Source organism: Manacus candei, unplaced genomic scaffold (genome assembly GCF_025592945.1).
Source record: "Manacus candei isolate 608988 ecotype Guabito, Panama unplaced genomic scaffold, ASM2559294v1 h1tg000067l, whole genome shotgun sequence".
NCBI classification, from domain to species: Eukaryota; Metazoa; Chordata; class Aves; order Passeriformes; family Pipridae; genus Manacus; species Manacus candei.
The window spans coordinates 9,353,251-9,370,381 of record NW_026138115.1 but is presented as its reverse complement, the minus strand read 5'-3'; the positions used below and the strand labels follow the sequence as shown (position 1 = coordinate 9,370,381).

Genomic DNA, 17,131 nt, shown 5'->3' with positions numbered 1-17,131 from the left:
CATATATTCCCAGACATCCCTTCATCATGCTCTCTATAGACACATAGTGTGTATAGTCTATAGTCACATAAAGCTGCCCATACACATAACCCCCTTGCCCTTGTCTCACACACTTCTTGAAGCGCCCAGGCTTTCAAAGCTGAATCAGATGCATTTAAGATGAGCACAGGTGATGTACGTTCCCAAAGGTTCCCATATATCCTCTGGCAGCTGGTTATTTCTCACAGGACTGCTGCTGTTTATGCAGGGCCCTTGGGGTATCTCTGCAGTCCTTGGCTGAACCTCCCTCTGCCTGGCTATGACTAACATGGAGCCTGTTTGTTGTGGCTCCTTGACCCTTTCCTACGTGGTTTTCAGTCAGTGTGTGGCAGGGATGTGTTTGAAGTCAAAATGGTCTTGGAAATTCATTTGCTTCTGGGTGCTTTCTTAAATCTTACCTTCTTGCTTATGTGCCTACTGTCCCCTTCTCTGTGGCATTTTGAGAGAGGCTTTATCTTGATATAGGAAAGAAATTTTTTACATTGAGAACTATCAATTACGGGAACAACTTCACGAGGGGTGTGGTAGAGTCCCCATCACTGGAGCTTTTCAAGATCTCATCTAGGTTCCCTTTCCCAGATGATGTGGTTCCACCAGATGATCTTTTGAGGTTCCTTCCAACCAGAGCTGTTCTATGATTTGATGGTTCTTTGCAAATGTGATGTCTGCACCAGGCTGCTGGCATCTGTAGGGATAATATATCATTTGGCAATATGTTTTCAGTAATTCAAGCAAGGGGATCTGTGTATGTTGGGGACCTCCACTTGTCTTACCGCATGTGTGGCTCAAGAGAAATGGGATCTTCTGGGGGGGACAGGGGAAGAACAGTTGGCTTGTCACCTGTCAATTGTGAGCATTAGTACTTGTGTTTAGTACTAGATTCCAGATGTGAAAATGAAATCTGGAGTGAGGTCAGTGTTGATGACAAGGCCAAGGCTGCAGGCATGCTTGACAGAAAGTTGGTGACATTGTCTGTTGTGATGAGAAAGGAGACAGGAGGGATGGTTTGAGAAGATTAGGAACCATGCTTTAGCTTTGTTGAATGTGAACAGAGATATGACTACATGAAAGAAGATGACTGAGAAACAGGCTGAAATTGCAGTTTGGCTAGAAGCAGGCTGATCTAGAGTATGGAGATAGAACTACAAGTCAGCAGAAAGGAGGTGGGAATTTTATGTGAACTGTTAATCCAGATGCAGTAGTGGGGCTAGAGGCTGTGAGGAGAGCTTTGTGCAACAACTCAGAAAGCTGGAAAAGGGATAAGCAAGCTGTTGAGACATGCTGACAGAGTCATTAAAAGAGCAGAAGGCTGAGGAAACTGTTCCCTTCCCTGGGAGCTACAGAGATGTTCCTGCTATGTTAGCCCTTTGAGCTGTATTGTTTAGGAGCTGAAGAGCTGCAGAGAACACAGCAAGCCTTGAAAATCTCAGTAGAAAGGAACCACTACTGCTCCATCTGAACCATGGAATAAGAATCCCTTTGGGCAGATGGAATGCAGCAAAGAGTTGTCTTCTGCTGTGCTTTCACTGTGCACTGGTATAACAAGTGACAGCCTCCTTTGTTAGCAGGGGAGAAAAGAGAGAGAGTGCTTTAAATTAAAATACAAAAAATGGCTGGGAGTGGAGCAGTTGTGTGCACTTGAAGGACTGTGCTTCCAGTTTGTCTGAACAACTGAGAAGTGTGGCTCCATCTTCACAGACAGGAAAGATGTAGACGAAGTAATATTTCCCCAAAAAGTCAGTGTGATGGTTTTCACCCTAGGCCTTCCTGGGGACCAGCTTGTAACCAGGAAGGAACTAGGAAGGTGACCAAGGAAGTATTCCATGCTATTCCTTTACATAACCTGAGGTATAAATAAGCCGAGCGGAGAGACCTCTCTCTCTTCTCTTCTGATGAGGTTTGAGAACAGTAGATCCCTGCGTGGTCTTGCTTATCTGAAGTTGAGGCCTGTATCGACTGCTGTTGTCTGCCGCTGCGTGAGGGGAGAGTGCTGGGCCGCGGTCTGGCTGTCCTGCTTTCTCAAGGGAAGTGGTGAGATTTTGCCAGTTCTTTAGTCTGCTGATTACTGGGTTTTTAGATTGTGCATACCTGTTTTGTTTCTGTCCCTTTTCCTCCTTTTTTGTCCTTTCTCCCTTCTCCCTTCCCCTCCTCCCTTTTAGGAAGCTATTTGGGGTTTCTGGGGTTATGGGTATATAGTATTCTCACTGTATATATCTGTTTTATATGTAATATATATATTTTGCTATAGCTTGGCTGTTTGGGTTTTTTTTCCCCTCTCTGGGAAGCAGGCTCTGTTGTCGAGTTTTGGAGACTTGGCAGGAAACCAGCTTGAAACTTGCACAGTCAGAGAGAAAAGACTGGATTTAATGAGCATTGTTCAAGTGGGAGACAGATAAAAGAACAAATTAAGGGAAGCATTTGCATGTGCAAGGGAAAGGCAGGGAACATGGGGCAGATTGGAACATCGGCCCCATAGCCTGCACTGTCAGAGGGAGTATGTAGCTCACAAGTCACTACTTCCTATTTCAGCATGATGGAATGGAAGTGAACAGGATTATATACATATATACATGCCCTGGCTTTATGTTGCTTTGGTCTGTGCATTTTGCGTAGACTATAAGATACTTAAATCATGCAAAATTGAGTGCACAGTGTTTTCTATCTTCCCTTTTCTCACAAGCATGGTTGTTGGTGGACTCTTGCTTGACTTTTAGGATTGAGTGACACTGGCTGCTTTTGGAGGCCAGTCACAGACAGGTTGGGATGTGGAAATAGTTTAGGATAGCAGGAAGGTGACTAGCTGCACAAGATTCTATATTCTGAGGTGGAGTGGGATGCTGAACAAGCCAGGTCATTGTGCTGATTAACTGCATCTGGAAACAGGAAATGGGCATTTTCCCAATGGCCACATCAGGGTTAGAGGGATTAGTACTTTGTTATGCCTCAGTGGCATCCTAAGGAAATAGCTGGTTTCAGTGGTGCGAGGTTCTTCCTCGCAGTTCTTCTATCTTCTCTATAGGGAAGTGAACTGGACTCGCAGTGATGCAGCTTCCAACAGCAAAATCTTTCCCTTGGACATTTTGAGAAATAGAGCTTCTTGGAAATTAATTCTGAGCATGAGATTAGACATGGAGGAAAGCTATCTGCATTGTCTGAAATGGAGTACTTTGACTAGGAGTAATGCTCACACATGGATGGTTGGGTTAGAGACTTGTTCTGAGACATGCCAGCTTTGCTGTTTCTTCTCCCTGGTTTTATCTATGTGCTTGTGCTAACCCTGCAGATAATGTCTGCTTTCCTACAATTCAGCTTGATATCTGCCTTACATCAGAAGTCTAACGTGGAGTCTCTCTGCTATCAGAGTGCTTTGTGAAACCAGCACCTGGACAAAGAACAGCTGACTGAAGTTAAGCTTTGAAGAGGCTGTGGTGATGGTAGTGGAAACCCTGTAGAACTCCAACTGTTGAAAGCATCTCTGAGTGCTGAGCTAGTCTGTTAATCATAGCATCCTGTGTCTGTGGAAGGTAGTAGGACACCTAATAGCTTAATTAATGAAAAATATTTATCTCCTTGTGCCAGTCAGGAGGATGTTCCTGATCCAGTTATGTTCCAGTCTGGCCATGACAATCCTTGCTTTTGTTGAACTGAATGTTGTTTGTTTGTGGGAGCCATGGATAAGCGTCACACCTTTCAGAGAGATGGGAGATGAGGTCCACCTCACACACAGGGTCTCAGGAGACATAAATCAGCTCTATCTACTCATTGCTGTTACTGCCTATTGTAGCTGTCACCAGCTGAGATCCAGGTTTCGATCCAGGATGAGTGATATTCTCAGATAGTTCTGCCTTGTCTTAAGGATCTGATTTAGGAAAATAAATGAAGCTACCATGTGTGTGTCTGAGCACAGATTATTATGCAGGAATCATCAGGGATGGAATAAAAGGTGCTTTTCCTCAAAGTATGGCTCTGTAATAATTAAAGGTATTATAGCAAGTAAAAGAGAATGATACAGTTGCTATATGTCTCAGTGGATGGATGTGATGAATACAAGAGTGGCTTTGTGTAGGTTTTTCCACTGCTTTTCTAGCAACAAGAGACCGCAGAAAGAGGATCATAGGTGAGCAGTACAGGAAGTAGGCAGGATTCTAGGTATCAGACAGTGAATGAGTGAGCAAACTTTGTTCTCTGGATGATGGGATCAAGGACTCTTCTTAGTAGAGTTCATTTTCTGTAACACTCATGGCTTTGTGACTGAGAAATGCTGTTGGTAGGATCCCAGAGCTGATTCTCAGTGGTATGGCAGCTAGTGGGCTGCAGAGGACCTAAGTGGTACCACATAAAAATAATACGAGAATATGAACTTCACACCCCACGCAACTCACAGCCCTTTCCTAGAAGAAAGGCTGATAGTTGATGGATAACCCTGGTTTTGTACTGTTGTAGTGAAACAGCAGTGATTAACCAAGTTTGCAGTGATTGGCATGCCAGGAGCAATTGTGTACCGCTGGCACATGAAGTGACATGTCTGTGGCTCTGTTGTATATGTATTGTACAGATAGGTGTTTAAAAAGAAAGTTACAAATTTGGTCCTGATAAATTACACAAGAGTATATTTTTAGCTGTCTTGACAGCCCTGATTCTGCTCATCCAAGCATGAGTGCTCTGGCATGGTCTGGCTCAGCTTCACATGGGATATCAAGGAGAAATAATGTTAGAGCTCAGCTCTTCCAAATTCTAGGCAGGAACCTTATTGCACATCTCCCCCTGAAAAGAACCACGTTATCTTCAGTCCTGTGCACTGAAAGATATGGCTAATTTTGTGCAATAAGCCATATGTAATTGTTCCAGTGCATGAGAATACACACATACCTTTACCTACATTCATTTGCATGCAGCATATACCTCCATATACATGCACATGTACATATATATGTAATGAACACCAGGGAATCCATTGAAAAGAAAACTACTATTCTGTATATATCTACAATATTATTAAAAATACTGAAGTAATAAATACACGCTCTTGACAGATGCATTTAGGAACCATCAATTAGGCTTGGCATTCATTAGGTGGGGAGAAGTCCAATCAGATTTCACTGACTCAACAAAGCCACCTATAAATTGTGGGCTGTTTGTTCTGACGTTTGATGAATTATTCTTCATAATCCACTGTCTGCTGCAATAAATCTAATCTTTCAGTTTTTGCTGTCTTAATAATTCTTGGAGCAATACTGTGACATTTTGTTTTCGCAGAGGGGATAGAAAGGCTGGGACAATGGAAAAAACCTTGCTGTCTGGGAAGTATATTGCTCTACACTAAGGTAACCTTTTTCTCATGCCTAGAACTTGGTCTTGCAGACTTGTAGGTATCAATGAGTCCTTGGCACCATGAGCAGTTACGTGTATGTTGTTGAAAAGATGACCAGCCTAGGATGAGGTTCACATCCCTTAAACCAGGAAAGGCATTCAGACTTCTGAGAGCAATAGCATCCTAGCCAAGAATTCACTTGATAAAGTGAATTCCAAAAGTTCTGGGAGACACAAGCCTTAGTAATGTTATAACAGACATAGAATTGAGTATCTCTTCAGGTATTCTGCTACATGAAATAGAGGGGACATTGTACTAAGTAGTGTTAAGGTGGCAGCTGTAGTCCCCAAAACATTTCTTCCCAGAGTGATATTGTATTGGTCTGTTTTCTGGCAAGCTCATGAATCCCATTATCACAGTGCCTCATGCTGTTTTGGCTGGGAGGCTGCAGATAGCATGATCCTTCTGGAACTCTCAAAAGGCTCCTGCAGACTGAGCTCACCTTACCAAATTACCATCCATGAAGCCATGATTAAGAGGGAACTGTTTGGTGCTGTCTCTATCAGGAATGGAAAAACTAGATGAATCAAGTCATCATATCAAGGAAATTCCAGCTTAGAGAATCACAGCACAGGAGATGTGCAAAATTTACCTACCTTAATCACTTTCTTGCTGTCTACTTCCTCCATGGACTTGTCTCATAGCTGTATCATTCCCTTTGTCTTAAATAGATTTGTACCAACTTCCCCATGTGCATTTTCCTGTGCTGCTGCATGGGTTCAAAATGATAGGATACTGTGAGCTGCTCCTGACCATCGCAATACAATATTCCTTTTTATGGAGCTCTGTTGCATCGTAGCCTGTGATGAGTATCCTGGAGGCAAAAAAAGTTCCAAGTTAATCCTGTGTTGCCTAGTGATCCCCTTCTAAAATAGCAGGACATCTTGTAGATTACAGTCTTCAAATACAAAATGCAAGACAGTAGCAATTACATCTTATGCTGTGATCAGAAGAGGAGATCTGCTGTGAAATCATGGTTGAGGTTTTGAATGTTTCAGTTTGCATTGGTTTTGGTAATAAAGGAGTAACATTATCCCTGTTGGGTCCCTTTTTGTGAATTGTTTTGAGCAGCTGTGATTGGTGAAGCTGTCAAGCACAGTGAAGTGTCTGGAGATGGTCTCTGCCTGAGGTAGTCTCAGCTCTTGCTGCATGTTCCCCACTTGTGCCAGGCTTTGGCAAAGTTCTCTGACATAGGCATATTTACACTCTGCTCTGGCATAGTTACCTTACTTTTGGTAACAAGAGCAATTGTATTGTCTGAAAGTTACATGACAGATGTTTCATGAAGATGCACTGTTACTAAAGCTCAGGGTTTACTCTGAACACTGGGCCATTCCAGCTGTGATTAACTTTCTAGGCTCTGAAACATTGACAGAGTCCCAGATGGCAGCAGGTGAAACAGTTCCTCCATTGTTGATCCTGCTGTCATCAAGATGGGCCAATCTGTTGGGAGAGCTTCTGAAGAATATAAGGATGACCGTACAAATCAACCCAAAAGCTGGAGCTCACCACTCTGTCTTCAAATGTAGCCAGTGTTGGCTAAGAGACAAAGGGGTTCAGCCTGCCACCTAAACAAGGCTGGGCTGTTGAGACACCTTCTGATAGTGATCCTGCATCTCACTGCACCCTATATTTATCCTGAACAGACTGCTGACACATGGCCACCTATATTGGGTCTGACTGAGATGGAGTTCATTTCCCCATAGCAGCCCTCACAGTGCTGTGCTTTGCATTGGTAGCTAGAAAGGTGTTGATAACACACCATTGTTTTGGCTACTGCTGGACAGTGCTGACACAGCATCAGCACTGTAACATCCCTCCCCCCAGTCGAGGGCAAGGTCCTGGGAGGGCACACAACCAGGCCAGCTGACCCAAACTAACCAAAGGGACATTCCATACCATATTACATCAGTTCAGATAAAAAAGCTAAGGAAAGGAGGAGGAAAGGGGGGCAGTAATTGTTTACGGTAATTCTCTGCCTGCTGAGAAACCACTCTGCGTGCTGAAGCCCTGCTTCCCAGGAAGTAGCAGAACATGGTTTGCTGATGGATAGAGAATAAACCTTGTTATTTTCCTCTTTGTGTGCGCAAACCTTCTCTTTTGCTTTAGTAAATGGCTTATCTCAACCTACAAGTCATTTTCCATCTTATTCTCTCTCCCCTGTCCAGCTGGGAAGGGGAGGGATAGAGCAGCTTGGTGGGCACCTGACGTCCAGCTAAGGTCAACTCACTACACCACCATTCATCACAATGGCAGAGCAGAGCCACCACATCTCACTCTGAGATGGTATGTAGTGTTGGGCTGGGAAGGGGCTCCGTGTCTTAGGCTCCTGTTCCAGGGTACTGTGTTAACAACCTTTCTGGAGAAGGAAGGTGACATAGTGGGCAGGTTGAAACCAGGCAGTAATATTTGATCATTTGCTGCAGCACATGGATATTAAAAGGTTGGGATTAAGAGTCAGTATATTTTGAAAGAAATTAGCCAGCAAGACATGCACATGTAACTTTTATGGTTTGGAGATTAAGGAACCAGGCTGGAATTTGGGATATCTGGGTTAAATCCCAATTCTGTCAAAGACTTCTCAGAACATGCTGGGCAGGTCATGTAAGGTAATACTTTCAGAACGGACTCAGGATTTGGAAGCTTAAATCCAATTGACTCCCAGTATCTTCCTAAGTGTTTAAGGACAGGATTCAGAAAAAATACGGAGGCATTCTGATGCTCAACATTGTGGCATGAGGTGGTGTGTGCTGCAGACCTCGGGCAGAGCAGTTGCACTTTGGGAAGGCACTTCAGCATGTGAGAAGGCCTGTAGCTGACATCTGGGAACTCCTGGAAAACATGAGTTTGTGCAGGGCCCGTGGTGGCTGTGCACCTCATACAATGGCACTCTGGGCTTAATGTGGTCTCTAGGTGCAACTTCAGCACAAATACATACTAATAAGTTTCTAAGTAGATAGATCCTGTAAGAGCTTTTATATCAGTTCCCTGAGGTGTGAATACTAATGCTAACAGTCATGAAAAGATTTTGCATATTTAAAATTAAATGAGCTTCATTCTTTTGAATTAAGCAGTCAGGGCTGTGTTTCCAGCCAGTGGAGTACAGTGACACATACATTTGCTGGTTGAGCATGTGTCCAATGGGGAGCTGGTTGTGTAGAAGGCTAGTGAGGGAAAGCACCTGTGCAGGGACATGAATCACCTGTACAGCTGTAAACCTCCAGCTGGCTGGCCTGCTCCTTTGAAAGAGCAGCCTTAAAGTTCCTTTTAAACCTTTATTAAACCTTTGTGGAAACTATGCTTGTTTAATCTCCTACCAGGCTTACAGATGGTAACAGCCAGTTGATGAGACCATTTGAGACCAGCTGTGGCCTGGAAAGAACGTGAGATTTCCTTAAGTACCATGTCAGGTGGGCTCCAAGACTGTCCCAGACCTTTGCTTACTGATCATCCATCCTGGAAATGAAAGAGTTTTTGTTGAGGGTGCTCGTGAGCAGTATGAGCCTGCAGCCTGCTCCAGGAATTCCCTGCCTGCATGAAATGGGTGCAGCCACCTTTCCTTGGGAAGGACCCCACTCTCCAGCAGGCAGTGTGGGAGCCTGGCTCATCTTTTCTCTTCTCATACAGGCTCTCGCTTATTTCTGCGTGTCTGGGACACACAGCCTGCACGAGCTGCCTCCAGTGAGCTGAGAAAGGACAATTTCATAATGAACAAGGGTGATTTGCCGAGTGGGGGGTCCTGGAATCCAGCCGTAATTGTGCTGCTGCTTTATCTCAGCCTCACACCTGCTTGTGTAATGGCTCAGCTGTGATCTGCTGCCTCCCCCATGAGCATGCTCTGCCCTTCTACTCCTGGAGGATCCATCAATTCTCTGGCCCTGTTGCAGTCCCTTGCCTTGCTGCCCTCGCCTGCAGCCTGTGAATGCACACAAATCCCCCCTGGAATTGCAGCAGGGCCACTGAGCTGGCTCTAACGGACATGACTGCTAACCTGGCTTTCACATCTTAAGTAACAAGTTTTTAAAAGAAATTCTTCTGCCCAAAAGAACTCCTAGACACAGCTTTATTCAATTATGTTTCCTTAGAAAACTTAGTCACATGAGAATGTTGTATTATTCCTGCCAGAGGGAATACATGCAGCCTGTTTTATTTTTCCCCTGCATGCATTCAATTGGTTGGATTGACAGAGTAGGCAATTAAGAGGTTCTGAAATCCAGAGCAGATGGAATTTCATCCATTTTATGTATGATCTTACTATAAATGTACCTTACTGGATTCAGGCTAGTGAACTCCCAGTGTTTTAACCTTTGGAGTATGTTATCACCCTTATGACAGTTAGACTAGTAATATTGGCTACCACTCTTTAAAGGGTACATCCCCCTAATATAAGGATGTAGGGTAGTGAGAGAGTTGAACAAAGTCCCAGCTTGACCTCATGTGGCAAGTTCTCTGCATTTTTTTCTTCCTTGAGGTATCTCATAGCCCAGCATGCTTCTGGCCACCTTAAGTCTTTACCCTTAACAGGTCCTTTTTTCAGCCAATAGACAAACTTCAAATAATGGTAAAAGCCCCTGTGTCTTGAACACATGTGCCCTGAGCCATCTGTCATCCTGTAGGTGCTTCTTTGTTCATAGTAATCTGAAACGAGAATCTCCAATCCAGAAGTGAGAGAGAAAAGAAAGGGTGGAGAGGAAAGAGAGAAAAACCTTTTTTCTCTTGAGACACAAATGTCAATAGGTTTGAATTATGGACCTGCTGTAATTAAAAACCACATAACTAGTTGTTTTTAAATGCAGTTGTTTTACTTAATTGATTTTGCCGCCAGGACCAAAGGGAATTAATTAAATAAATAAAATGCACCTTCCTAGTGAATTACTGGAGGCAGCTGAGTCTGTGTTGGAATCTAATTACTGTGAATGCTCCAGTTTGTCGCTAGCAGTAGTTTTCTGTGGAAGGGGCTGGGAGAGAAGGGGTAGGGTAGTGTGGGAGGGGGCTCATTCCCTGGCAGCTGCGGGAGGGAACAGGCTGCTCCTTGTAGTATTTTATTTCCTTGTCAGCAAAAAAAATATTCGTTTAAAGCTTTGCATGAAAACTTTGCTTATAAGGTCTTTATTCATATTTAATTACTAGGTTGCTGCAGCTCCCATCTTTAATTACCTTTTAAAAAGCAGGTTATAAAAATGCACTGACATTCTTTCTTTTTTGTTACTGCATAAATTACAGGCTTCTCAACTGCTCACCCAAAATCAGTTGAGCCCGCAGGAACAGGTTCACTTTGCTGAATTCTGTATGCCTCAGACCTTATGTGCACCTTGCCCTATGGAGCAGGACAGAAACCCTCAACTAGCATTATGTGAACTATCTCTGTGCCTGAAGCCACATAACTGTGTTGTCCTCCCTCTGAGCTGAGTGTAGTGGGTTCACCAGGTGCCCACTCAGCCACTCTATCCCTCCCCTTCCAAGCCGGACATGGGAGAGAGTAAGGTGGGAAAAGAAAACAACACAAATCATGGGTTGCGATAAGGCAGTTTATATTTATGCAAAAAAGAAAGCAAAAGCAGCATGCACACACACAAAGCAGAAGCCAGTAGTTAATCTCTGCTTCCCATAAGCAGTGATGGTCACTTCTCTGAGAAGCAGGGCTCCAGCACGTGTAACGGTTGTCAGCAGGCAGCCATCAGAGACAATGAGTGCCTCTGGTCCTGCTCCTTGCCTCAGCTTTTATATCTGGGTTGACATCATATGGTATGGAGTATCCCCTTGGTCAGTGTGGGACAGCTGGCCTGCTTGTGTCCCCTCCCAGGATCTCACCCTCGACTGAAGAAGGAATGTTACAGTGCTGTGCTCAGCAGTAGCCAAAACATGGGTGTGTCATCAACACTCCTCTAGCTACCAATGCAGAGCGTGGCACTGTGAGGGCTACTTTGGGGAAATAAATTCCGACTCAACCAGAGGAGTCGGCTGGTCAGCCAGGCTGATATTGCACTACCATGGCTGTAGTGTTTCCAGAGCCTGCGCTGCCTGGTGCTGCACTGAGGATCTCTGGCAGGGAGCTGTGTTAGGCTGGACAGATGGGCCTGTGCCCACCTCCCATTGCCTCACCCATGTCTCTCTCGGATTTTGCTTCCTGGACCTGCCCCTGGTAAATCTACTTCATCCACAACTTTCCTTATAATCTAGTCTTGAGTTTCTTAGCCAGAGCTGCTAATAATTTCCTCTCCTGCCCAAAAGTGCTTTGCTGTCCCCAGCTGGTGCGTTTTCTGAGCTGAGAGCATTGGTTACTATTATAGGTGTGAGAAAGTCCATCACATTAACCACGTTTTCAGGCCAAGTTGTCAAGGTGCAAACAGCATTTTTTGTCCCCCTGCCTTGAATCTTGCCCTTACCACTGCTCCCAGTCATGTGCTGGCTTTCACCAAGCAATTTAGCTGCTGCTGCTGTAATGCATGGGAATACATACTGTCAGGTTTCAGGGGGTGATGGTGGGTGTTATTAAATGTCTGCAGAAGAAATACGTGCAAAGGAACAGCTGTTGGCTTCTGCACCTAGTGATAAGCAAGAATGCTGACCATAATCACTCCAACCCATTTCAGTACAGCCTGGAGTGGTCCCTCATGCTGCCTGGCCACCACAAGTCCAAGATGAAATGCGCTGCTGGGGCTCTGCCACAGGTTTCCATAAGCAGAGTATCTCCAGGGCACTTGCGTGCTTGGCAGGCTTCACTGGGAGGCCAAACAGTGATAAGGCTAAGAGAGGGCACAGAAGAAAGATGAAAGGGCTGACTCTGCCCAGCTTTGGCATGTGCACTCTCTGCTCTGTGAGCAGGGCTTTTCTTGGGATAGCCTCTGGCACCTCAAGCTGATGTTTCTTTCCCTTTTTCCAACAGATAAAAGAGCTATTCATGAGTTTTGAGGACACTCCCTTGGGAGCAGCATCACTAGCCCAGGTGCATAAAGCGGTGCTTCAGGATGGGAGAACGGTGGCAGTGAAAATCCAGCACCCAAAGGTCCAAGCTCAGAGCTCCAAGGATATTTTACTCATGGAGGTAAAACTAACTGTTGACTTTGACTTCCAGAGCAATTACCATTGAAATATGAGGGGGCTACATTCACCCATGGTGTAAGCAGATATAACAAAACCAACCTGTAGCTTTGAAACGTCTGCAGACATCAATGCTGACTTACAGGATTAATATACAAAGTTGATGAGGATAGCAGTGTTGGTGATTGTGTGGATGGAAAGACTGAACAATAGGGTGAAAGGGAATGCGGGAAGAAGGAAGATAGGTAAACATGAATGACATCATTGTAATTCCATATAAGATTTAAGAGCTAGAGAGTGAGCCGTAAAGTCTCTCTTCAGCCTGTATGCCTATTAACTGGTTTATTAAACTTGTCTCAGTTCTCTTGCAGTCAGGGCTATGGGGCCAAAGAAAAATCATTGTCCGTGATTAGCATGTTTTTTTAGATTAAATTCTAGTGTGGATTCAACACTATGATTCAGTTTTGTTTCTTCATCAGCTCCTTAATGCTGAACATTAAGCATGGTGGAAAAAAAAGCCCTGAGATATGGAGAGGGTCACCTTACAGGGGCAGACACACAAATGAGGGATTCAACTAGGGAAAAAGTTGCAATGCCTGGCTCCTGTTCCTCTCCTGAATGGGGGGTGCCACTGATGTTCCCAATGCAGTGCTGTAGCTTCTCCCAAACTTCTAAGTCTAGCCATGGAAGGGAGAAACTGTAGAAAAACTGTGGCACTGAACTGCATTGCAGTAGTCAAAGATGCCAGTGATACGGTATGGAACAGGAAATGGACACAGGGCTGAGATGCAGGAGATGGGAAGGATTAGGTTGTAAGTGGTTAACACTAAAGCTTTAAGCGTAATAAATAAAGCTAATAAGTATATATACATGTATATATTTGCAGTAATGTGCACATTCATTGGCAGACAGGTAGGTCCACGGGACTAAAGTGGACCTCAGCTTAAGCTGAGGGGTTCTGATAAGTGTTTAGAGGGCACTGCTGATGCAATAACACAGTTCTCTGTCACAGAATATCAGGAATCAAAGATCTTGCCAGCACCCTCTCAGAGGATCATGTAGCTAAAGCTTCTTTAGGCAGCTAAAACACTCTGCTTTGAGCAATCCTGGCTAGTCTGCATAGAAACACAGGTGGTTGTAGCTGAGGCACATTAGTTTGCAGCTGAATATTTATTTTGAACTCATAGTGAAAGAAATTTTTCACAGGAGCGAACAAAACGAGCAGTGATTGGCCCTCCAGGGAAGACTGCCCTGGAATCCAATCACCTCACTTACAGGCCCCCCGGCTACCAGGGGGGGCAATTTTCAAACCATGACACCAGGGAGAACAGTTTAAAACCAGAAGAGACAGGAAACATTCTAAAATAATTTGTTTAAATGTCTCTTACCAGTATAACCAGCAATCACAGCAACATGGCGTAAAGGGATTTTGGATTTTTATGGTGGCTCAAACCACCACACCTGGGAAACTTGAAACTAAAACAGTGTATTTCCTTTTGGCAATTTAGTATTGTTCTTCTACAGACAGCCTAGTTTAGCATCCTTGAGATCTGTTGTGTATACACAGCTATGGGGAAGTAGCTCAGAACATGACACACACAGTTTTGTTTTTAAAAGGCCACTTGTGGAGTGTTGCCTTACATGCATCATCATATCCTTGTGTGGGACTCTTTTTGTGTAGGCTGCATGGAAAGCCAGATTACGTGCACTGATGTTCTGGTCCTTTAAGAATCAGATAGACATTGCAGCTAGGTAGGACGTTAATTTAAATATTGGTGGAGATGGTCTTATTTAAGACTAATGGTAAAGAGTCTGAATGGGAAAAGCTAGATGGAAAATTCCTAAATTCACTTGAGTTTCATAGAATCAATGCTGACTCTTTAAAAATCAGTACAGCATCTGATAAACCCAGAGAGACATACCTTGCTGCTCTTCCTATATCAATAATTTTTTCAAGACAACATGTTATACAGATGTCAGAAAAGGGATAGGTGAAATGCTTGTTAAGTATGTCCCTGCCATTAGTCAAGTCGGCAAATTGATTCAAAATAGTATTTAAAGAAAGCAAAAAAACCCATGAATTTTCTCACATCAGGCACTAACAAAATAATCTTGCAGACCCTATGAAGTTTATGTACATGTTCATGAAGATCACTGGTTACATTTCATTTCGGTGACATAAACTTGAAAGGATTTATACCTCTAGATATAATAGTAAAAAACTAATTCAATAGTGTCTAGTAGTAAAAAACTAATTCAATCACCAGTGAAACCTGGTGATTACATTTTTAAGGGAACATTGAGTTTGAAACTGACATTTAGATAAGAGAAGTTGAGACAGGGATGGAGAACCAACGTTGTCACACACCTAAACAGGAGCAGTGATGGTTCATAAATTTATTTTTTGTCATACATTTAAATGATAGCAGCTTCTTGTGTGTACTTTAAATGTTCCTTCTGCAGTGCAGAAATTCCCACCTCAGTGGTGAAGATCTGCAAAGGGAAGTGGTGCAGTAACACACACAAGTCTGTTTAAATTTTCTGGTGAATATGCAGAACAGGTGAGGTAAAGACAGCAAAGTGGATTGCATTTTTGGTTTTTTTACTTGTTTTATGACTCAAGTAGTTAAAAACCGCCCAAAAAATTATTTTCCTTAAGCCATGGTCCAAATTGTCAGCTTGTGTAAATTTGTGACTCTGGTGGAAAAACTGGCCCGTCTTTGACCAGAAAACATGCTTGGCTGCAATGGAGCTTTGATTATGCCATGCAGTTGTGTAATCTTGATTCACTCACCCCTTAAATATTGCTTTAAGCAAACATTTCCAGGAACTTTTTGGATGGGCCTTTCAAGGTGCTGTGTAGCTGAGTACCTAATCCCTTTAAGAAGAAGATTCTAGGTAGTGGATATATGATACTTGGAAAACACCTCCTCAGCATTTCTGAGGATGGCTGTGACTGATGCTGAAGAGCAACTTGCCCTCTGACCCCTGCCAGAAGTGTTCTTTAAAGATCTGTAGCCTACTAACTGTATCCAAACTCCACTGTCTTCTTTGAACTGCCCCATGGATTTTCTGTGCTAGCAAAATTCTCATTCAACAGTGGAAGAAGTAACATAGAGGTGACAAGTATTACATCTTTTTGATCTGCTTTATCTGAGAGCTGTTCGAATGAAGCCAAACAGTGACTTGTAGAATTATAGGACCCAGAAGAGATTTGCTCCAGGGCCATGCCCTTGGCAAGATCTGGCCATGTGGTCTCTTCTCCAGGGCTGCTTACTTCTAGGCAGCAGGCAGCTGGGCTCCCTTTGGTGTGTGCGCCATCATTTAACTCCTGGATGTGCCTGTGTGGAAGGGTAAGCCAAAATTTGTGTTACATGACCAAGGCATGACACTGTGTTGCATTGTGATATTGTAGGAACCCTAGAAGCACTTGGGGTGTAGGTTGGGTTTTTTTAATCTGTAAGTTATATGGAATGATCCTGTCAAAACAGCACTGTGTGTAGCTATGTGGCTTTGTAGCCAGGAGGCAGCTGATTGTCTGTTTCCTTGTTTTCAGGTTCTCCTCTTGGTTGTGAAGCAGATCTTTCCAGATTTTGAGTTCATGTGGCTGGTGGAAGAAGCTAAGAAGAATCTGCCCTTGGAGTTGGATTTCCTCCATGAAGGCAGAAATGCTGAGAAGGTTGCTTATATGCTCAAGAACTTTGACTTCCTGAAGGTGAGGGAACACATATTTCTGTCTATATATGTGCATTAATGGTCTCCCCCTCTGTGTCTTATGTACCTCATTCACCAACTGGAGGAACCATATGGAGGGAGAATGGAGTTCAGTCTGTCTGTGTTGTTCATCCTAGACTGCTCTGCTAGTACAGACCAGAAAATGCTCTGAGGCAGGCTTTCTCCATGTTTGTTTCCTACTGTACACACTCTATATTGGCCCAGAAGTGGTGACTTAGTACCAGCAGTCTCTGGAGCCTGCTACTCATTTTCTCAAACGCTTTTTCTGAACTTGTCTAGTGCGTGTGAATTTGCCATTCTTTGCTGAACCATCTGATGGTACCTTTTCTTGGACTTTATCTCAACTGAGGGCAAGAAATGGACACAGAACAGAAAAGCTAGACTGAAGCTGATGATGTCAAGTAGTATTGGGAACACTTTGTATCTCAGGAGGAAGCATGCTTGCATGAGTCCTTCCTGCTGCAAAAAGGCACATTCTTCCTCTAGAATTGGGCATACAACCTTCATACACATTCATGGCTAATGCATTCACATTATCTTCATACACAAAATCAACTACATCCACATGAGCTCTTCCCCACTCACTCTCTTCTCCACCTCCCCTGCGACACAGTGTCTAAGGTCACTGACAAATGTCTCAAGTATAACCAGACATGTACACATCTCATTCTTGGAAAGACATAAGCTCACATCTTCAAACTCGCATGTTCAGAGATCTTTTGCTGACAGACAAGAGGAACAAGCCTCCAGTGCATACTTTCTGGAAACACACGTAGTGCTGTGGGCACGGTCACTGATGTAACTGCATTTGCACATGCACAAAGGGAGCAAAAAATATACCCTCCTTTGGACTCTCCTGGATACATACAATCAAAATGAGGTTTTCACGTCCTGTTTATGCAGAAGTACCAAGACAGAGGTCTGAAAGAAGGTGAGTTTTTGTTG

General features: G+C 43.8%; 1 protein-coding gene across 10 annotated transcripts in view; it reads left to right on the top strand.

The window, feature by feature from the left end:
• ADCK1 (aarF domain containing kinase 1) overlaps positions 1 to 17,131 on the top strand; it is a 79,147-nt gene that overhangs the window by 43,434 nt on the left and 18,582 nt on the right. For all 10 annotated transcript variants that reach the window (XM_051806361.1, XM_051806358.1, XM_051806360.1 and 7 more), the window contains 2 exons: positions 12,297 to 12,455; positions 16,008 to 16,166. In XM_051806361.1, the coding sequence (XP_051662321.1) occupies positions 12,297 to 12,455; positions 16,008 to 16,166 (318 nt within the window). The remainder of the gene's footprint in view (positions 1 to 12,296; positions 12,456 to 16,007; positions 16,167 to 17,131) is intronic.